The sequence below is a fragment of the Thermobia domestica genome, chromosome 10 (assembly GCF_964235325.1).
Source record: "Thermobia domestica chromosome 10, izTheDome1.hap1.1, whole genome shotgun sequence".
Classification (NCBI taxonomy): Eukaryota; Metazoa; Arthropoda; class Insecta; order Zygentoma; family Lepismatidae; genus Thermobia; species Thermobia domestica.
The window spans coordinates 121,559,657-121,583,330 of record NC_137463.1 but is presented as its reverse complement, the minus strand read 5'-3'; the positions used below and the strand labels follow the sequence as shown (position 1 = coordinate 121,583,330).

General features: G+C 34.0%; 1 protein-coding gene across 2 annotated transcripts in view; it reads right to left on the bottom strand.

The window, feature by feature from the left end:
* The window catches only part of LOC145662691 (putative fatty acyl-CoA reductase CG5065), a 190,500-nt gene that overhangs the window by 125,018 nt on the left and 41,808 nt on the right, over positions 1 to 23,674 (bottom strand). The window contains exon 1 of one of the 2 annotated variants that reach the window (XM_081728522.1): positions 11,550 to 11,726. The exons of the other annotated variant lie outside the window; for it this stretch is intronic. Within the exon in view, the coding sequence (XP_081584648.1) occupies positions 11,550 to 11,621 (72 nt within the window). The 5' untranslated portion in view covers positions 11,622 to 11,726. Of the gene's footprint in view, positions 1 to 11,549; positions 11,727 to 23,674 lie in introns of those variants that run through there. 2 annotated transcript variants of the gene reach the window in all.

Sequence of the window (23,674 nt, the reverse complement as noted above, 5' to 3'; positions counted from 1 at the left end):
CTAAATTTTAGAATATAAAGTAAATTTTATATGTTACAAAATTTTATGTCTGCGAATATATCCATGAAATCCAATACTACAGAAATCCAATATATTTAATAACGAAGTGAAATGGATCTGATTTTATAGAATGTACATCGTGGCGAGAAATATTGTTTGGATATTATTTCTGGAACAAGTTTATTTTAATGGTTCCAAACTACATACGTTTGTATGATCTTGAATATGACAGATGAAGCCTCGCGTCTCCCTATAAGTTATTTTCTTATAATTAATTATAGTAATATCGTGTTTGGAATCAACGAACCTGCAGATAAAGAAAAGAATTTTAATAGTATATATAAAAAATAAAGAAGGAAGGAAGAAAGGAGAATAGAATGAAGAAATAATAATGATATATATATATATATATATATATATATATATATATATATATATATATATATATATATATATATATATATATATATATATATATATATATATATTGAATGAATAATGTACTAATTAATATGAAGAAAAATAATATACAAATGATGAATAAAATAATGTATTAATTAATTGATGCAGGGAAGGTTGAATCATAATAATTACTTTATTAAGGATATGACTCTAGAAAGGACGCGATGTGCAGAATCCTGTCAAAATCAGAAGACACAAGGATCATTAAAATATATGTATATATTTATGAAGTATTTATAAATCAAAGTTTACAATAATCTTAGTGCAAGTTTTATTTCAAATATTAAGAAAATTTAGTGTAACATATCCATTTTCTCAGTTTCGCCGAGCTACGCTCTTTTCATTCCCAGATGTTATTTCACATGTTATCCATGAACTTGCTTAATCTTTGTATCCTTCAGGTATTTTCCCGTAACAGAAGCTAAATGGGATGGCGACCGCTGCGTGATGGGCCAACGCTTCAGACGTTTCCAACGTTTGTCAACATTTAAATATTCTTCAACACAAGCTATTGTTGTAGTATAATAATAATAAAGGAATTCCGCATAACAACAAATCACATCGATGTAAATATAATATATACATATACCACAACAAGTAGCGAAACAATAACAAAGTATAGGAAAGAGCTAACTCAAGAGAGGGTTGATTTCTTTTGTCCTGTACAATTGTTTGTTTGGAAGATAGAGAAAGAGTGAATTTGTTCCACTTAAATTCATAATATTCTGTAGGATATGCAGCTCTGTACGCCTCTGAAGTATTTTAGATTGCTTACCTAAAGGAAGAAGTACTTTATGGTCGGAAGTCTCTTTTACTCGATAAAGATGTAGATAGAAATAACCAGCTTCAGAAAACCACTCTAATTAAAAAGGAGAAAATTAAATGTATGTATGTTAGCAATGCAACTTCATCTCGAGCACCGTTTGCTTGACGCAGTTTTTCACTAAGCTAATGAGTATTCCCAAGAAAGGTTCTTACCTTTAAAAAAAATAATAATGTCGATAATTATCTTTATTATGATCACGCAGTGGGACATATAAGATTGTATTGTTAGTATTTTACTCCACACGATAACTCTTCAACGAATCCAAATTTTCGAATTCTGTTTTTTTGGAAAAGGTAAATAGAACGATCGTGACAGATTAATAATGTGGAAGGAAGAGGCACTTCTTTATGGCCTTTAGCTGACACGCAGAATAAGAAAATGGGGTTTAGTTTTTTACGTCCTTTAGTCCATACAATAACTATTGAACAAAACCAAATATTTGAATTCTGTTTTCTATTTTTTGCTTTCTTGCTTTTTTTTTTTTTTTTTTTTTTTTGTTTTTTGTAATAGATAGAGCGATTATCTTGGTTGAGTTCGTTAATGAAGTCGGTCTCGTGCAGCTTAAGAATACGAGGGCCATATCTTTACGTTTTGGCTGATCTTTCTTACTGTCTTTCCCAAATTTATATATGTGTAAGTATCTATACAGTATATATGTTGTGAACATGTTAAGGCATAACTTCAACATAGGTTCATCAATTTTATTGGCTTATTATTATTATTATTATTATTATTATTATTATTATTATTATTATTATTATTATTATTATTATTATTATTATTATTATTATTATTATTATTAAGAGCATTCTTTACACGGTGTCTCCGGTACATTTCAGTAGGATCTGTTTCTAGACTTTCGAGTTAGACCATCAAACTGCTTAACGGCTCACAGTATTACTACTGCAATTGTGTGTTTCGCAACATAATGACAGATTTAAAAGGGGGGAAAAATGTTCACACATGTTTCGTAGGCTGACCCATTTTATAGGAAGTTAGTATCTCTCTTTTAGTTCCAGTATCTACAGAAACAGGATATTCAAGTTAACGAAAAAGAGGAAAAATTAAAGAAAGTTAAAAGAAAAATGGGAGACGTCAGAAAAATACTAAAAACGTAAATTTAAAAAAAAACTTTAAGAATAATATGGACCAACTTAAAAAAAAAAACAGTAAAAGGCAGAAAGTGATTCAAGTGCTAAAACGTAGAAAATAATAATAATAATAATAATAATAATAATAATAATAATAATAATAATAATAATAATAATAATAATAATAATAATAATAATAATAATACAGCGCTTAAAAGCAGAAAATAAGTGAAACCATAGAATTTAATGGCTAATAAATTTATAATCGAAATAATTTTATATTAAGCGATCATCTGTTTGGCTTGGCAGTTATTTACACCTTTTTACAGATAAAATTAATAGTAATGAATTACTTTTTGCTTTAAACCTCTCTATTATATAATGATGGGCTCCGTAAGAAGAAACGCGATCAATCCAATGACTAACTGGTTCATACTAGCTTTGCTATCCTAAATAATTTAAATTAGAAAAAAAATCACTGAACATAGTTATTACACGGTTATTTTATTTGTTTTAATAAACGTTGATTCGTTCAGGGATTTCTTTTTTAAGTGAAAAAACGGGAAAATATGAGAAAGAACAATCGTGTTAGTATTATTATATCTAAATTAAATTGGACAGCTTATCCTGGATACAAACGCGAGTAAATGCTTGGATCACATCTTAAGCAGTAGGTTCCGTCTCATTTAGATGGGATAAGAAGAACAGACGTTGAAACCATGATAGTCAATCAATCATAAATATCTGCCGTCATAAATAGTTAATTTGCTGGGAATTAAGATCTTTATATGCACTATAGTCCGTGTCAACCTCTTCGTTTTGACTCAAAAAGCAATTATGCCGCTCTTCAGCTGTCAACGTTAAGTTCCAGTAAGCAACAGGAGCTTATAGTTTTACTCCAGGCGTGTTTGTATGTGTATATGTGTAGTGCTTTATTTCTCAGTAAATATTTGGCCGAATCTAAACGAAATTTGTTGAGCAAGTAGTCTATTATCTAAGGCAAGGGTAGATAATAGACCCATATCCAGGGAGAGATTAGAGCGGGCAGTGCCCGCCATAAATCATTCCCCCCCCCCTCTAAAACTATGTTGTATAGTACTTTCTAAATTGAAGCAAAACTAGATATGACATTTACTAAATTTTATTTCATTTAGCTCATTTTACTCATTTTACTCATTTCTGTGTAAGATTAGCTAATGCTCCTTACTGCATGCTCCAAACATCTCCCATTGGCCTTGATTCATTCTAAGAATTTTAGACTCAAATATCCTATTATCCAGTAGTGTACGCAGAATTTCATCAAGTGATGGCTTCAAGCACTCAATTTCATTTTCTTTTAGGGTATGTGTCAATTTTGTAGATATATCTTAACATGATAAAGGTTTATTTTTGAATAATCATGAGCGGATTAAAACACCAAACCTTCTTATTTATGAAAATAAAATTATTTCTTTTAGTTTAATGTCCCACATTTATGCCTGTTAGGCTAAAGGAGGCGGATGATTAACGAAAGTAAATAATGGTAAATATTTTTTGTGTGCTTTCCTGCCAGGGATCGAAGCAAGGACTACGTCCATCAAAGGACTCACACTAGTCACTAGACCAGCACGGTGGGCCCTTTCGTACGCTGCTATTGTTGCACCAAGACAAGCATCAAATGCGTGGAACCCGATGCACTTTCAGAAGATATTTGGATCGAGATAATACATAATGTTAGCTGCGAACATATAGATAAACTGTAAAGGAGATCTATAACTAGGGAAGACCAGAGAGCCTTAGTCACTCCTGAAACATTGAATTGTTTGTTTAGATGGATAAATAAATATGTTCAAAAAACAAATAGTCGACAATGTAGCGTAAAAAACAGCTTCAGCTGTTTCCGATTCCATAAGTAATAAATGAAAAATTTTGTTGTGTTTCTTGATTATTAATTTCTGCCCTTCTAAGAAATCGGGCTGGCTACAGGCCTGATGGGGAACCTTTTTTGTTCCAAGGACCGCATTGACAATATCCAGTTCACAAAGGCCAAACATGATAACAGCCTAATTTTTATAGTTATTTTAGTTAATAGCTACATTAATACTATACATGAAGATGTATAAAAGAGTTCCAGAAGGCTGCACTTTATGACTGTAAAGGTCGCAAGTCCCTCACCCCTGGTTTAAGAAATAAAAAGATCACTATATTTGGTGGCCGAACTCAGCCAAGAAGAGGCTTGGTTCGGCTTATATGTGTTATTTTATTTCTCGATAACTACTGGCTGGATCTGAACGAAATTTGGTAATCAAGTAGCCTATCGTCTAAGGAATAAAGATGATTATATTTGGCGATCAAGCTCCGCCTTTGAAATGTTTGGCTTGGAAACAGAGAATGTGTTCTACAAGTTTGCGTTTTGGATGCTTTTCAGTTCGATTCACGATTGTGTTGTGCTTGTTTCTTTTCCCCATACCTTTCTTCCTATTATGTATTATATGAAATATCTGAGAATGGATTTTCTGCGTTAACAATATTTTAACCTTTTTTTCTGCCAGAAAATAAATAATTATGGTAATTTCTCGTTACACACAGCTTGTTTTCTATGGAACGTTTCTAGTTTCTTTCTATTCTTTCCTGCATTTTTCTATTCTTTGTTTTTGTCTTCTATAAAACAATATTTCACACAAAACTCATTAAGTAAGGAGCACGGTGGCTCAATGGTAGAGCACTCATCTTTAACGAGGGGTCCCTGCTTCGATCCCTGGCAATGTGAGATTATACTGGGCAATATCGTGTTCATGGATTTTATCGTAGTTTTTCTCCTGTTTCGTTCCATATTCTCACTCTACCAATTCCTCCATAATAATTCAGTTTCAATTTGAAACCAGGTATTCCAAGCATCAGAAGTGAGCACTATCAGTGAGCCACCGTCTCCCATTAGTCAAGATACTGTTTCCAGCATACGAAGATTGCTTTATTCGTGGGTGTACTGCACTTTCGCAACTGCTTCACAGTTCTGGTACAATAGAAATAAAATAAAATGGACAAAGAGTATTTCAAAACTTATTAAGAAAGCTAAGATAATATTATTGACGCTATGTAGTTTCTTAATCACTATACTTGCCATTTTATAAACTGTAGAGGCTTAACACAATCTTATATGGGGATGTTAAACAGACAAAGTATGCGTTATGGTTGGACATGCTCTTAAGATAACAGTGTTGTCTAAAGACGGACATTTCGCAATCATATTTACGAACAAGAAGTGAAGCAAGACGGAAGCATACACAGTTAAGTGTATAACATAACTGAAAGACTCAGCATTTAGATAGCGGAAGTGTTTGCTACATAATGAAGAACGGATAAACAATTCGTCTTGCAATGGGCTTTACCACAATATGACTGCGGAACACCACTCTTTCATTTTTCATTGCAACAATGGAGTTGTCTGTGCAAAGAAAGTGTTGTTAAGAATTTTCGTAACAAGTACAGATGTTAGTAGGTTACAACAGCTGGGTTTAACGTGTCATATAAGAAACCACAAAGATTAAATGATGGAATAATAAAATCTATATATTATGGAAATTTTGGCGTTTATTGTCTTGGATTCATAAATATAAAGATGCATCCTGTATGAAACAATTTCACTTTCACTTCCATTTTTCGTATAGCTTTTCAACAAGCAAAACACATGGGGAAATAAACAATATAAAACTTGTTTTAAAAATTGAAAAAAAAACTAGGGTCCATCATGTAGCGTAGTCGCTAACGCTTTCCCTTCGGTGCAAGCGGTCCCGGGTTCGATTCCCGTTGGGGCACTCGGTCGAAAAAGTATAAAAGCTTTTCTGGCCAGCCATCTTGAATGACGGCTTCCTGGGATTTCCTCATTCACACTAGGCAAGTGCTGGGGTGGCACCTAATTTACAGGTTCCAGGCCGCTTCCTTATTCCCCTTTCCCCGGATAGTGTGCTCGCTGAGGGACGTCATCCCTGATACGTGACGGGCTAAATTGCCATTTATACCGAAAGTCCAGAAATCTAATTCATAAATCCTAGAGTCCACCATATTAGAGGGCTAGTAAATAAAAAAATTAAAAAATAAAATAGGCACACTAGTTCAATGTAAATCAATGACACAGGCGTTAATGCAGTTGTTAGCTTCTTTGGGCAGTGATGGAATCGGTCACGAACTTCGTGACCCGAAAGATCTGTAGCAATCGAAATCTCAGTTCTGCAGCGTTACTGGAGAGATTAGTTATGTCCTTATTGAACTCGATCATTGATTTGTTTGATTCCGGGTATGATTTCCTTAATCAGTATACCATGTTTTGAATACTTATTCACCTTCCCATAATGAAATATAATACAGTGGTTTATGAATATAGACTCTATTGTTTGGGTTCAATTGCATTTTTATATTCTAAACAACAAGTCTTACAGGTCCTCTCGATTAAATTTTGATGATCAATCATAAGAAAAAAGCGTGTAGCTTATCTTTTCTGTGATTCTAACTCGTTTATACTATGTTAAACCTTGTGTCTTTCAGTGCAGTCTGTAACGCTCATGTGCACACACAACAGGAAACTACAATTATATATTTAATAAGACTTCAAAGAAGAGAGAATCGTTTTCGTTAGAATTACATTAGCAGGAGCCTCACAAATACTTCCCATGCATATTACAATACTTCGACATCTCTGGCCTCCATCGGATATGTCCAGGAGAAACCGGGTCACTCCAGATCATATTAGACCTGCCCGGGTCATCGGTCAGACCGGATCAATGGACCTGTTCGTGTTACCGGGTCTTTCTGGGTATAAGGGTCTTTCTGGATCACTGGGTCGGTCCGGGTCACAGGATCAGACCGAATATGACAAACGACAGCCACCTAGATCCGATTGACCCGGACAAAAGTCGTAACTCAAGTGACTCGTGACCCGCTACATCATTATTGATGGGCATATTAAGGTTGTAATATATTCTACTAATAATACTAATACTAATAATACTAATAATACTAATAATGGAAAACTCGATAAGTAAGTCGATTAATATTATAAATTACAACTTTAATATGCTCAATGAAGCTTCCGTCTGAATAGTTGCATTAACCCATTCCGCTCCATGCTCTAATTGAGTAATCTGGTCTCAAATAATAGATTTTTAACATCATCAGAACAAACATTTTTAATGTATATCTACTCATTCTTGGGAAGATATAATAAATATGACAAACTGTCCAGTAATACCAGGTGCTGAGAGACACTCGCATCTCAACTTTTAAGTGGACTCTTGGAGAGGTCCGTGACATACGCTGGTATTGTCTGGTGCAAGGATTATGACGAACGCAAGTAAGTCACTGCTGGTACGGAAGATGTTAAACCGTATCTGTCGTTTACATTGAACTAGTGTGCTACTATTTGTTTTCAAAATAAAAGCTTCATAGTTCGGATATATATATATATATATATATATATATATACGGGGAGGGGGCTGGGAATTCAGAAAATCACCAAGAAGAAATAAAAATTGAAACATATCATTGTAGTCACTAGAAAGGTCATATATTGTGAACCTCTCATCCCGTATATGATCATTTTATCATTGTTATTTCCTGTGTTACAGGTTCTGTAAGAAGATATGGCGGAGGGTCTAAGGAAATTCGAGAAAAATGAGCTTTGAAGTGTCATCAAGTTTTTTTGTACTGCAAGACAAATCCTCTATGGAAATTCATAAAACTTTGCAGGATACTTTGGGGGAACAAGCTTCTGGATATAGAACAGTAGCGAAATGGGTAAGGCGTTTTAAGACTGGTCATCGTGAGACTGAAGATGAACCTCACTCAGGCAGGCCTTCAAGTGCAGTGACCACGGAAAACATCGACAAATTGCATGACATGATCATGGAGGATAGGCGCATCAAAAACATTGGTGCGTGTTTGGGGATATCGTGTGAGCGTGTGGATGTCATAATAGCAAAATATTTGGACATGAGGAAGGTCAGTCCCAAATGGATCCCAAAATGTTTGAATACTGACCAGAAGAGAACACGGGTGCAGATGTTAAAGGAAATTTTGCAAAAATTTGAAACCCTGGTGAGTTCTTGAGCAGTTTGGTGGCAGAAGATGAAACGTGGCTGCTGGCGCCACAGTGGATCTCCTCGACCGAAGAAGTTCCGAAGCCAAAGATCAACTGGGAAGGTGCTTGCATCGTTGTTTTGGGATAAGGACAGTGACATCGTTATCAAATATCTTAAAAAGGGTGAAACCATCAATGCTGGAATTTATTCCAACTATTTGATTGAGCTGAAGGAGGCTCTAAAGAAAAAAACGTCGGGGAAAAGTGAGTGGTGGTGTTCAGTTTCTTCAGGACAATGCACCCTCCCACAAGGCTCATCAAACCATGCAATTGCTTGTGGATCTGGGCTTCACCTATGAACCTCACCCACCATATTCGCCTGATCTGGCCCCCTTCGACTATCACCTCTTTCCACACACATACACCCTCTTTGCTTTCTGGCAAAAGTAAAGCAGCAAAAAAAGTAATATGACAGTATTTGCATAATCTGATTAAAATTTGGTTTCATGTTTTGATACATGTTATGAATAAAGCCTCAATATCATCAAAAACATATGAAAGAATTTCCTTTTTAGTTTTACTATTAAATTCATAAAATAACAGCTGTATGAAATATGGTTTATCAGTTCCATATTCCTTGTATAGGTATTTTTGACATAACTACTATCACTTTTCGCTTGGGGGGAAGGGATAAAAATTCATTAACTCGAGAAAAAAATTATGATTATTCACACATTGCATTATGGTATCCAATTTTTCATTTGGGTCGCACTTCCATGAGTCTAGCTATTAGCGATACGATATCGTTTAATAAGAACGGTAATACATGATAATTTATATTAAAATTGATATGTACCATATTTTACTTATTTTCAGCTTTTGGGTAGTAGGCCTGTTATTAGTCATGATATAAAGTGTGAACGTGACATAAAAGCAAGGATAAGAATAGCGAAATAAGCCTTTAGGAGGAAGAAAATACTGTTTTGTGGGACCTTGAATAAAGAGTTGAGAAAAAGACTTATAAAATGCTTCGTATGGAGCGTTTTACTGTATGGGTCAGAAACATGGACATTATGCTAAAATGATGAAAAACGTCTGGAAGCTTTCGAAATGTAGTTGTGAAAAAGAATGGAAAGAATTAGTTGGATCGAGCGGAAAACAAGTTAGAGGGTCTTAGAAACAGTAGGGGAGAAAAGAACGATTTTAGATATTATTAAGAAGAGAAAGGGAAACTGATTGGGGCATTGGATAAGAAGGAACTGTATCATGAGGGACGTGCTAAAGGGTATGATGGCAGGAAAGAGAGGGAGAGGGCGAAGGAAACTACAATTAATGGATGATAACAAAACAGAAAAATCGTACGTGAAAACGAAGAAGTTAGCGAAAGACTGTGGAGCATAGACGCTTCTCAGTTGCGGCAAGTGACCTGCCAATACTGGCAGAATAAATATGATAATGATGATGATATATCGGAAGAAGATTGAGTTAAATAATATGCTACTTGCTTTACAATTTTAAAAATACTTTCTTTCATCGTGGTTTCAGGGTGAAGGTGGTTTACCAAGGTGATGTGCGTGGGAACCGGAAGAACGAGTCCAGTCTTCTTGTTGCAGGTGAAGGCCAACACGATAACTACTTTCGCTTGTGTCTTGCGTCTACAATTATATCGGTCAACTAACTGAGTTAACTACTGTATCAAGAATAATATTTACTGCAAATAATGCAAAATGAATAGCAAATCTGTTACGCAGTAATCAAATGTATACTCTTATTTAGAAAGTCGTAAGGGTCGAATCTAGAACAAGTATTTCTCTTAATGTAATGAAGCTGATTAGGTAATAGCCTAACAAACAAACTACTAGTAGAAATTATGCTGCTGGTACCAATGATGCTTTCGAATAATATTCAAGAATGTTGGGATGCAGCTTTAAGGAGAACATTCAAAGTTTAAATGGCTTCATGTTGACAAAGTTGCATAAAACAATACAGAGCTTTTACACAATAAATTCCTTTTAGTAATTATTAATTTGCGATGAATTAATGCAATTTAATCTCTGAATGTAACTTTCAACTACTAATCACTAGTATTAAAACCATCTTACATCACTGGTATTGAAATCACAAACAAAACTATCACGCTATTCCACTTATTAACCAATAAAGCGCTGTTAGCTCCCCCCCCAAACTTGCAATTCTATAGTTAATGAAAAGGTACTGTATAGTCTCATACAATCATTCCTTTAAATAGTCAATAAAAGTACAAAAATAACAATATATATTCACGAGGGTAGCATTATAGTATTTTCCTTGTAATGTGTTCTACCAAGTTGCACGCTAAGAACTGAAACAAAATCTCTACTAGGAATAGACAGTTATGATCGTTTTTTTCTGCTTTAAACACACAGAACGTTTGGGTTATATTTCCATGTCGGTGCCCAAATCGATTCTTCATAAGAACACTGATATCTTTCAATCAAACGGTATATCATTTAGCTCAAAAACTAATTCTCAAGTAAGCTGTTGACCCATCAAACTTGACTATATACTTGGTTAAAATTTGAAATTGTCCATTTTAAAATTTAGAAATTCTACGTAACTTAATATTTCGATGTTCCCATGAGCTAGTGAATTTCACTATTGATTTCACAACGAAACACGGTTTGTTAGTACCTTCCTTGCTGGTGTACTGCGTGCGCGCCTGTAGTTCATGTGGTCAAGGGTTCGATTCCCGGTAGAAGAGCATTGCGGTTTCACGTCTCATTCTGTAGTCATGGTGATTTTGAAAAGAGACAATGAACTCCAACAAATAAACAAATGGTTAGTTAGTAATTACATTCTCTAAAAATGACTAGAAAACACTATATCAAAAGTTCACACATATATCGATCAATCAGACTGAAACTTTGCCTCAAACAGTCCTCATATTTTCATCATTGAAGAAATAAAGAAAGCAAATATATTCGTCAGCATGCCTGGTTTTCTGAGACTAATGTATTTCCTAACACACATTAAACATTATTTAGAAATATTATTTGCTTTAATACGACCTGTCCAACGCTAATTGAAAATGACGAATAACCTTCCACGAAAAATATGAAATACAAATGAATATATTTACCTGATTTTGTGGCTTTATACTACTGATCGTCCTTTCGCCATCTACAAACTGGGTGAAGTATTGGATAGTCATGTAGTCTTACGTTAATAAAAACTAAAAATCAGATCCAATATTTTTGCTGGACTAGCTAAACAATCACACACGAACTAAATAGGTGAAACGCTTTTTCAACAAGTCAGTTTCACTTCTCCTACACTAAGCAAATTACAAGAAAGACAAACAACTTCTAATCTCGTGTTAAGACATCGAAATGATTCAGGTGCCACTGGAAAGGTGAGGCAGTTTTGGCTTTTCTTTGCAAAATGCACTGAAGGTCAGATGATCCGCATACTCTTCCTGTTTTAAGAGTTACGTACTCAAAATATGCAATCGATTACATATGAAACTGGTTTAGACAATTAATGTCCTTCACAAACAAGTATTACACAAAATTTGTAACATTTAGGAGTGTGCAAGAACTAGCCACCACGTGCATGGAGCAGTGGGGAAATGATCACAACGTCTGTCCATTAACTAGAACAAATGTTGTCGTTGAATTACAAATTAAACCCACTTTTTTCATCAACAGTAAAATTGTTGAGAGGGTATTGTTTATTGGTCACTAGAGGACTCTCAAATGAGTTTAATATTACTACATTTATAACAAGTTAATCACTCGCCCCTATCACCAGCAGGCGAAATAGAGACAATTCTGCCTTTCGCTTACCCTAAATCTTGGACTGTGAAAAAAAAAATAGTTTTATTTGTGTCCAAGCTACACCATTACTTTTATTCTCAATAGCACAGCTTTTAAATCTTTTTTTTTATCAGGCTAACTCTTCCATCGTTACCTATTGACCGGCGAGGAGAATTCAACCATATGAGTAAGACGTGCTTTTGCGAGGGGAGACAAAAAATTTCCATAAAGTATCAACACTGAACTACATATAATATGTATTACTTAAAATATATTACATTTGAAATTCAGAATTAATTCCTGACAAAGATACTGTAACTTTCTACGTTCTTACCGACCTACAACTTGTAATGAAAAAAAATACAGCAACGCAAACCAAATAAAACAAATATAACCTGAAATCTTTTAAACTTTACTCTTCTTCATGACATATTATTATTTGTACTAATTATTATTGTTCCAGTTATATTGCTAACACATTTCGTATTGGTACTATTTCATTTTCAGTATGTACACAGAATCATTTGAGAATATTTGTAATTGAATCTGTCTAAAAAGAAAAGATACTGCAGTCTTCTCGAGCAATATTGTCATTCTCATTGAAAATTTTGAAGAATGTTTTGGTCCTGCACCGACGGAATTGCCACCCTCGCGCATTATGGCATGGGAGATTAAAATTAGAAGAAACAAGATTCTGTTCGAGAGGTGAGGTAACATTGAGGGAAATATATAATTCACAACTTAAGGTAAGGAAATCATTAAGATATTCAAGCAATTTTTAATTCAACTATAATGTAAAATAAATTTTAAGAAAAAATCGTAATTTCCATAACATTGTTTTATGTTCATCAAAACTATTTAATACAATTGAATTAAACTATTACAATCTCAGGTGAGAATATATTATTATGGTCTATTAGATTTTTGTTATTCGTCTTCCACAAGATTAAACGCATCAACTTTATTTTCTTCATTTCACAATAGTTATACTATTCATTCACGATATCTTTCTTTTTATTATAACAGTTACTTATCACATAATATGTAACATTTTAGATTTAGTTGTTCTATATATTTTTTTTTTTAGTGGCAATCCCTGTATTTTATATTTTTCCTTTCAGATTCGATAATGATATTTGTACAACGTGTCCTCCGAAAATTCGGTTAAAATCAGTGGTATGTATACGCCTTCCTACTTATTAGTTAATGTACGTTTCTTTTATTATAATTATATTTTTATATTTCTCTCTTTTCTTACTTATCGAACTGTATTCCTCTACATATCATAATTATTTGAACAAACATATTTTTTTTACTTATATAAATATTTTTATTAACATCTTTTCCTTTTCTCTTATTATATTAACTAATATTTATCTTTAACCTATTTGCAGATCAGACGATTTTCCACCGTGCACCGCGATGGATACAAATCTCCAGCTGAAACAACGTACGAATTAATGAAAACTTCTGTATAAATTAACTTTTATAACCTCTACTTATTAAAAGTCAACTCTTCAATACACTACTCAGCTGTTAAACTTAGTAAGATCTCAACTAGATTCTGAACATATTTGTACTCCAAAAGTTTTGAAGTTTTGATAAAACAGAATTTTGAAAACTTAACTATATATTTTATAATTTAGATTCAATTTTATGGTGGCAAAGGGTTTAGGGAAAGGGAGAAAGAGTCTTCCTACCTAAGATTCGAGATTAGTGCTTCGTAATTTATTTATTGTCTTCTGAAACAAAACAATAATTAAATATATTTATGTATTGCCTGTTGCTATTGTACTTTAAATCACTTTATGACAGGTTATATTCTGCTATAATTGCAGGAAAAATATTAAAATTACTTATTTTAGACACACTTTATCTCGCAGGACAATAGCCGATTCATCTGAACCTGTTCCCGCAGTTACAGTTACAATTCCCAAGAACGAAAGAGAAAACAACGTGCCCTGCGGGGCTCTAACCCACCTTCACTCGCTAACGCTCGTTCGGCAATTCTATGTGAATCAGGAACAGCAACGACATTAGTGAGAAAATATCTATGTGAATAAGCAACAGCAAGGAATCAGTGACAACATGTGAATAATACTGACTTGCCCAAAGTAAAGAGTTGCCAATATGTTTATTTACTTATTTCGATTCGAAAAAGTTTTTGTTTTTAAAATTTAGATCATAGGATGCGGACCAAAATGCTTATCACACCATTTCCAAAATGTTATGTAATGCGCTGCGGTTCAAATTTATAATAGCAGCGCATTACAAACTTTTATTATTATTATTATTATTATTATTATTATTATTATTATTATTATTATTATTATTATTATTATTATTATTATTATTATTATTATTATTATTATTATTATTACTTTCGAAAATAAACTACAAAGAATACCTGTAGCCAAAATTCTAAGATAGAGGACTGAGAAACATATTCTTTTTTTTGGGGGGGGGGGTAACTTTGGTTTAACTCAAGTTCTTGATTGCTTATATTTTGAACACATGTTTATCTAAACAATCAACTGAAAATTTCAGGGAGAGCTGTCCGTAGTCGCAGGGGAAGGCTCAGCCCCTTTGGTCTCCCCATAGGCACAGGTCTACCCGGTGTAGACACGAAATTTACTGATTGGCCCATCACAGTGGAGGAACTGGATAACTACTTGAATTAAGAGGGAAAGAACTCTGGTCTAAAAAGTCAGAAATAATACCGATAATAATTGATGTTCTCATCACAAATAACCCAGCCAAAAGTCTTCCTGTCGACCATTGTCTTTTGTGAGCTATAACGGCAGAAAGTTGAGTTGAATGATCAAAATGGCAAATTTGTTTTTATCTTTATTTCATCTTTCCAGTCCATGAAATGAGCAAACTTAAGTGAAAACTTTCACATTACTTCATACACAATTTCTTACGTAATTTACGGCAATTAAAGAGGATGAAGAGCGTTACAGTTTTGAAGAAAAACGGACAGAAAAATAGTTACTTTGCTCATTTATTTTATTTTTATTATTTTAGATGGTCAAGGTTGTATTTCACTACACCAATTTAACTATTGTAATAAGAACTTACATAATGAATTTATAAACCTTCTCACCTGCAAAAGAAATGAAGTAGGGGAAAATTGCTTTGTGTATTCCTGCTGTTGTTGGTAACAGAGAATTAGATTCAAACTGCATTGGGAGTACAATACATCATAGCAATTCGAATGTGAGATCATTTTCATAGCAGTGGAGTCACCTTCATAAAATTCCTCGTTCATCATAACCTAGTTGCTAAGGAATAAAGTAAGAGTCTTGGCATTAGAAGTGTATGAAGTCTATGAAGTTTGAGGAACTAAATCTCTCCGAAAGCAATTCCACGTACATTCCACTAGAAAGAGATATAAAAGAAAACAAGTGAATCGTTTCACGGTGTGAAACTAAGGCTTCCAAACTTTGCGAATTCAACACTCAAACTTGAAGTAGTGCATACAAATACTGCTTGCAACAGAGTAATAAGATCAAAGACAAAACTTGTTCCTCGGATGCTGTATATGTATCAAAAGGCTATTACTCTCTATCCATTACTGCTTTTGTTTTAATGACGATAAAGGTTACAACCAAATATTTTTATTTCATCCACTTCCAGTATGAATAGAAGACTAAAGGAGGAGATACAACCTATTCTTGGGACACTAAATCGATTGCAAAAAACTCATTTTCCCGTTTTTGCTCTTCGGAAATCACTATTGAAACCGGAAATAATAGTAAATTTGAACCACTTCTGGTTTTCATAGAGTGTTATGGATAGTCATGATATGTTGTCTTGAGACGGTAAATAGTTTGCAAAAAATGCTTCTCGCTATGTTACCGTGTTTGTTATGTGATAATAAACGCTGAAACCGAAAATGGATAATTTTAGCCACATCCGCTTTTAATATACCTTCAAAACAGGGGATGAAACCTATTATTGGGGCGCTTAATCGTTTGAAAAATAATGTTAAAAAATTTCTCACTATCTGTTATCGTTTTTGAGCTCTGAATGGATTGAAAAAAAAACGCATCTCGATCTCTTACTGTTTTTGTTCTGATACCTGTCGACAGACGGACGAACGAGCAAAGCTGTTCTATAAGACTTTCGATACTTATGCACAGCATAGTTTGGAAGTCCGGATAGACAAAATGTAGTGTTTTTGTTTAAGGTGATGTAACGGTATCCATCAGGTATGCAAAATAAAACCCTGTTAAATGAAAGTTAATAGAATACCAAAGTGCGGTACACCCACCGGTAAACGTTATTATGACAATATACTCTTTCTCCACATGCATGTTTTCAGAGGTGCCCCAACTTCTTATTTACGGATGATAATGCGCGATCGCAGCGAAGAGCGCAAGTGGCGGAGCACTTAGACCGAGAGTATATTCAGGCCTTGCCTGCTCTCCCGACTTAAATTCCGTCGAGCACGTTTAGGGTGATATGGGGAGACGTCTTGGAGCACGTTCATATGCGCCAAGGACCATCCAACCATTGTCAACAGCGTTGATGGAGTCATGGAACTCCACACCCTTTGTACCAATTTTGAGAACAACATGGGGTCAGGGCGCAGAGCACGCATTGCTGCCCACGGTGATCACACACCATTGTAAGGACCCTTCTACTTCTGTAATGTCATAATGCGGGGAAATACCATGAGTCGGTGTAATTTCGGTGAAAGTTATTGGCTGTGTTTAAAAGTTACATTTTTGTTCTTCTAATAAAGTGTTTGTTCTTGTTTTCTGTTTTATACTGTAGCACTATTTTCTATATATAGTTCACGTTTTACGAATATACGCCACTTACGAGTGACACAGCATGCAAAACTTATTGCCTCCTTAACTTCTGCATATCAGTGTAATATCCAGCCTGTCGTTAGATCACTGTTAATGTAAAAATCCAGTAATGTACTGTATAACTACAGATTAACAGTTGTTTTAAAATATGCTTGATGTAGGTATAGTAAGATGACCATGAAAAATTTAGTATATGTCGCCACTGGTTGCAAAATTAGGAGGGAAAGCCATGTAAAGTGCTAATGTGTTTTAGTATAAGATTATTATTTATTGCTTGTAAAAACAAAATTAAATGTGATGTCAAGTGTAAAATTTTGTGTTTCAGGGGTAGTTGAATAAGAAGTTATGCATTCCCACCGAGAAGAGTTCCTGGAAAGGTGCAACTTGAAATTGAAGTTTCACCGCTGTCATGAAGGATTTGTTCGTCTGCCACGAAAACCAGACAATATTAAGAAACAATTAGTCTACAGTGCAGTGACTAGTAGAAGCAAGAGAAATGTTATTTCTTTCTTTTTTCTTTTCGCGTTGACGGGAAGTAAGTTTGCATGAAAATGATACGCAAATTTTTACTGAAACAATCTAACAATATAGAAAAGGCTCAAATTCGGCGGGCTAGGATCTTATCAGTTTCGGTGTTCTTAAATTTACAGATTGAATGCTCCCAGAATCAAAGTCTGGAGTGAAATTAAGATTCTCCCATAAATATTCAAGTAGAAGCTTTTTATACTTGATCACATTTGAATTTTAAGTAAAATTTAACTTTTAAAAAATGGAACAAACAAATTAGTAGTATTTCAGATGATTCAGTAGTACTCAGTAATTACGCTACCAAATTATGCTATTATATAGATCTTTCTATTAAGATAGAGTACAATAATTCAGTGTTAAACCAGTCAGGTCTACAGGAAGCAATAACTAGAGTTCGATCCTGGCGATATGAGCATTATAAATTGAGCATGTAATGTTAAAATTTCTTGGTAGGTTTACATTCGACAGTTTTCAAAAATATAGAGTATACCTACCCGGATGTACACTGTTCTTTCATAAATTTGAAGTGAGTATACGCTGGGATATGAAAGTTTTAGATGGGTATGCCCCGTATACTCCCTTATAGCTCCATTACGTTCCTAATAATAGGTATACGATAATAATAATCTGTGAAATTGAAAAGTTTTTAGAAGAAGAAAGGTATCGAGAATCCAGTTTTTCTTGCAACATAAAAAGAAATTCTACACTTTGATGAAATTTTATTAATGTTCTAACAATTCTTTTACTTCTGCCCATTTTCTCAATTATTTCATAGCTATTGGTTCTGTAAATCAACGTACCTTTTTTTAAAAAAAATGGAAGGCATAAAAGTTGGATATTAAAATTAATATGACTATTACATTTTGATGTCCTCACTCGTATTTTCATTGTTTAACACTGATGCTCAGAAACGTTAAAAGTTCAATTTACAGGTCTTTGGTATTACAAAAACAGGAGTAACGTATGTAGAGCATTGTATTTTAGGCAAAAGCGTATAAATTCCTTTGAAAGTCGGTGATGCATGGTCAAAGAAACGTATGATGAAATTCTCTAAAAACCAAAAGAAAAGTGATACTGTTACTACGTCTTCGAAGTCAGCGATCCTTTACAGTATGAACTAAAATTTTTCATTCGGTTCCTCCAATCATTGGACCATACAAACCCAGAATTCCATGAAGAAATGCTTTACTCACAGAATCCCAAGAAAAAGTTAATTGTGCTTACACTAGCTCTCTCGTGGATATATGGTTAACGCTCGCACCCGTGGGCAAGAAAAACCGGGTCCGATTCCCATAAGCTTTTGGTTACTCTTTCTTATGAGGAGATTTGTATTACTTGCAATACATGGTGGCGAGGTAAGCGAGATATTCTGGAAGAGTCAGGGAATTTGAAATTTCTAGAAAAGTTGCGGAATTCTCAGAATTTCTAGAAAAGTTACGGAATTCTCAAAATTTCTGCTACTAGTTAGGAAGATTTCAAGCTTCTGAAAGTATAGTACCGTTGTATAACAGCTTGGACAGTTTTTTAATCATAATTTTTCGTCATCGCATCCTTGCAGTATCAAACATGTTATTTCTGAAACATTTTTCTACTGCTCCTTTAACCTGTTATTTGAAACAGGCAGAAGATGACGGAATAATAAAAACAAAAAGTTATGTGGAACCAAAGTTCTGTTAACATTTGATTCAACAGAGAAAGGAACACAAATATTGTAAAATATTTTACAAGACATTATTGAGTATGTACTTTTTATAATAGTTGAGGTCATAATGAAAGGAAGATTGTTATATTTGAATGAACAGAGGGAGGACGTAAATACTGTAAAATCTTTTTCAACACCTTTCTTTTTATTATTTTACTTAAGATTTCTTCATACTTTGTTATAAAAATACTTACCAACATATCCTCATTTTATTGTTGTAACAAACCAATATTATGTTGATAGTAAAGTAGTTTAGAATGATCGAGCCCCTGGTGTTATGACCACAGTATTTCATATCACGGACCCTCTTCCCCTTCACGAAAACCTGGCTACGTGCCTGTCAAGATGATCAAAAAGAAAATTGTGATCTCAATCTCATGATTCGAAACCGTTCCATTCGTTGTAGCGTAAGATTATGAGAAAGAACTATAGGAAAAGTGTCATAATTAATGGTATTTTTATTTTAACTTTCATGCGTTGAGTACTACTTGAAACAGTATGCACACAGTGAAAATCTCAGCCATAATTATCTTCACTAGGAGCAATGAATTTCATACAACTTCCCCATTGCCAGTTACACGCACCGATGCTTGCCACGGGGACAATATAAACTATTTTATGTAGCCCAATTCTATATAAGGAAATCAGTAGCTATTCTTCCTTCAACTAAAAGAGTTTTGGAGGTACTGAAAATGACAGATAACTGAATACTCATGAAAGAGAGGATTTCTCTTTGCTGATTGTGTTTTCCTTCGTCTTATGTAACACTTTTTTTTTCTAAGCACTTCTCTTACCGATAAAGCACCGTGCAAACTTCCGGAAACAACAGTAAAAGTGGCAATACTTAGCCTCACTGCTTACGTGTTCCGTTTTCACTTCGATTTGCCTACGGTTTATTCGCTCCCAACAAACAATAAACAATAATAATTCCTCAATGTTTGACGTGTTCCCGGGCTTCTTTCAAACATCTTGATAATATGTAAATATATGTGCTATAGATAGTTTACCTGTAAATCTGAATTGTTAGAATATTCATAAACTTTTTATCGAATACCGTAGAATTTCATTTTGAATTGCAAGAACAAGTGGGTTCTCCATACATTTTTTCTTATAAAAACTTTTCAATTTCACAGTTTATTATTATTATTATTATTATTATTATTATTATTATTATTATTATTATTATTATTATTATTATTATTATTATTATTATTATTATTATTATTATTAATTACTATTTTAATTAATAAGAATAATAAGAATCTGTACTAGTATAGTATTAACAGAGTAAAACAGATATCTCACAGCTTTGGCTGACAAGTAGAAAGTACCATCTTTATTGCTCCCAAAAAGTTGTCTTTAGTAAATATATCACTAACTAAGATGATATGGTACCTTAAGATTTTCACCTCAGAACGTGAATGTGTAAAGCAAACTGAAATGACTTATTTTGTGTATTACTAAAGCAAACTGAAAGAATGTAAGCTCTTTTTTACCTGTTTCACTTGCAACTCGCTTCAACTCTATGTACCGAAATAAAATCTTAAAAGTTCGTGTCAGAAGAGCTTCTGACAAACCATAGTATGGCCATTTCAGCCAGTGCGACCACATAATGCTCGGTGTGTTTATATAGACCCTATGTGTGTAAGCACATTTCTTCCTTAAATGAGAACTGAGATTTAATATTTAGCGCAATTCTGATTTAACTAAATAAACTATACACATTTGACTATTTTTATATGAAGATTTGTGTTTTTAGAACTTTTATTTTTTTTATTGTAATACGCAAGTACAAGGTGTATTTAGGACTAACTTTGAGACTAAACAAATATTCATAAGTTCAATAACCAATCAGTAGCAATGCCAAATTGTTTTCTGACTTCAATTAGTTATATCGAGAAAAAATCAATAGGCTATATATTTATTCTTTTTAGATATTTAAAGGACCTTGTTGAAACTTTTTTTGTTGTTTTAGTTTAACATTCCATTATTACGCACTACTAAGGGAGACATTATTAATGATATGGATGATGGAATGAACAAAGTGGGAGAGAACGAGATAGCCCCAAGAAAACCCACTCACACAGTGTTTTCCATCACAAAGCTCACCTGACAGGAGCTGAAATTGAACCAAGGACCCCACACACTCGAGATAAGCACACTTCATCACTGAGCTACCAAGCACCAAGCGTGAATTTTCATCTGAGTGTGCTAAAATTTCGCAGCCAAGTCATAAAATTGTTGACACTCATGTCTTTGAAGTTGAATTCTTTCACAGAACGATGCTCTTTACGGAACCAGTAATTACGAACCTTTGCTGATTGAGGATTAAAAGAGAAAAATATTAAATCTTCCTATGTTTACATATGCGTTATATAACGAAACAGTTTGTAAAAATGAATAAAATCAACAGAATCACGTGTAATAACATAACGACGTAGTGTGTTAGAAAAATTGCGAAGTGTGTAACTAATATATCAAATAGCGATGAAACTATTGAAAACCTATATATTATTACCGAATAAGTCATTTTGTTATTTGACCTGCTAAGGAAATAAAATTAAATAAAAACTTGTCCAAATAGCTGGATATGTCCTTTTCAGGTAGTTGTTGTGTCCAAGCCCAATAATACCCTACTTTATCCTAATAAAAAAACATCAAAGCATGTTCATGTTCAGTATCGTCACTATTCATTTTAAAATAATTAAATTAAAACAATACAGTTTAAATTGCAATAAAATCGTCACAACTGTTTTAAATTGCCAAATTCCTTGACGAAGCGAGGTCTATTAGCATCAGTCTTGAAAGTGATAGCGCAGATAGCAATATCTATATTAGCGTGACTATTTACTATTAGAGAGGGAACACCGCAGTCTATACTAAACGCAATGTTAACTTGAAAGCCGCATCACAAGCGCATTAATACATATCGGCGCGCGAACCTTTTCACAGGGAAGCCTTTGTATGTGTGTGTGTGTGTGTTTTGGTTTGGCTCTCAATCGCCAAGGTTTCAACTGGCGCTGTTCTGAGTTTCAGCTGATATTCACGGAGCGATGATTTCTCGTCCTTTTCCTGCCGCTTACAAAAAATATGTTTCTTGGTCTATTTGTTTTAATAATTCATGAAGACACGACAATAGTAATAAATGTATTGGAAATTCGCACGTCATGTATTTGCAATCCTCACAATTAAAACCCAAGAGCATGAAAACTATTTTGCTTATTCATTTCAATTGATTAAGGTAAGAAAGGATAAGAAATGAAGTTATTCTCATATATCTACCTGGAAATGGTCAATCATAAACAGAAACATACGAGCAGCCACCCTCCCACACAATAAATTAAAAATACGACTTTTTTTTTTTTTTCCCTAAAAGCACAGCAACTCTACATTGACACTGAGTAAGCCACAGCGAACCGGCAACAATCATATTAACAATTTCTTCAATAGTTGTGTCTGCATTTTTTTCTCTTAGTCGAGCGTACAAATTGTTGGCAATTTACTTTGCTTGACTTTAAAGAGGTTTCCCTTCCTCGTGTTTGCGATAATACTGAGAAGATGATAATTCGGATTCATTCATATTTTCAACTTCGCGCTTAACACTCTTCATGGTTTCAGTTTCAGTACACCCACGTACTCACTCTAACGCACGCGCGAAGACGATATTTGGCAGAGCAGTGTTACTCTCTGCACAAAAATTGCAGAAGTTACATGTGAGTCCCATTCTTTCTTTTGTTTCATTTATCAGCAGGCAATGAAGTTTCTTATGGGGTAGTTACTCTATTTAATTTATATATCATATAAAAATATTAAGCCATTTCCTATCCATTGTGGACGGTTTCTAACATTGACCAATTAAGTAATTTTACTGGTCCTCTGCTTTTGTTATAAGGTTTTTCAAGTTTATCATCTTGCAACACTTGCAAGAGACTCGCATCTTAGCTGCCGGCTTTTCACTCCTTTCTTTCCTTCTCTCTTTCCGATTCTGAGTCGTGACGTCATTTTCATAACCCTTTACTAATAAATGCAGTATAATTTATTTTAAATATTGTTTCTGTATTGACATTTTTATATACTTGAACTCAATTAGCTCTTTGAATTGATCTCCTAAGTAATGTTTTACTTGTGTAACGGGAGGAACTATGTAATGTGCGCGGAGTCGCCTGAATTGAAGCTGCGTATCTCGGCTATCAGGATAAGGTCGCGGCAAGTATAGTGGTTAGAACGTTGGATTCATATCCGCGCGGTCCCGGGTTCGATTTTAGGCCAATGTTTCCCCAATTTTGGACGTCTGTCCAGCGTCATGAAGCAAACTAAAGAGTTACGTGAATAAAAGACGTGACGGCCACAAGATCTAGAAAGCTCCCGATACGCCGGTTAGCGATAGGGCCAAGGGTGT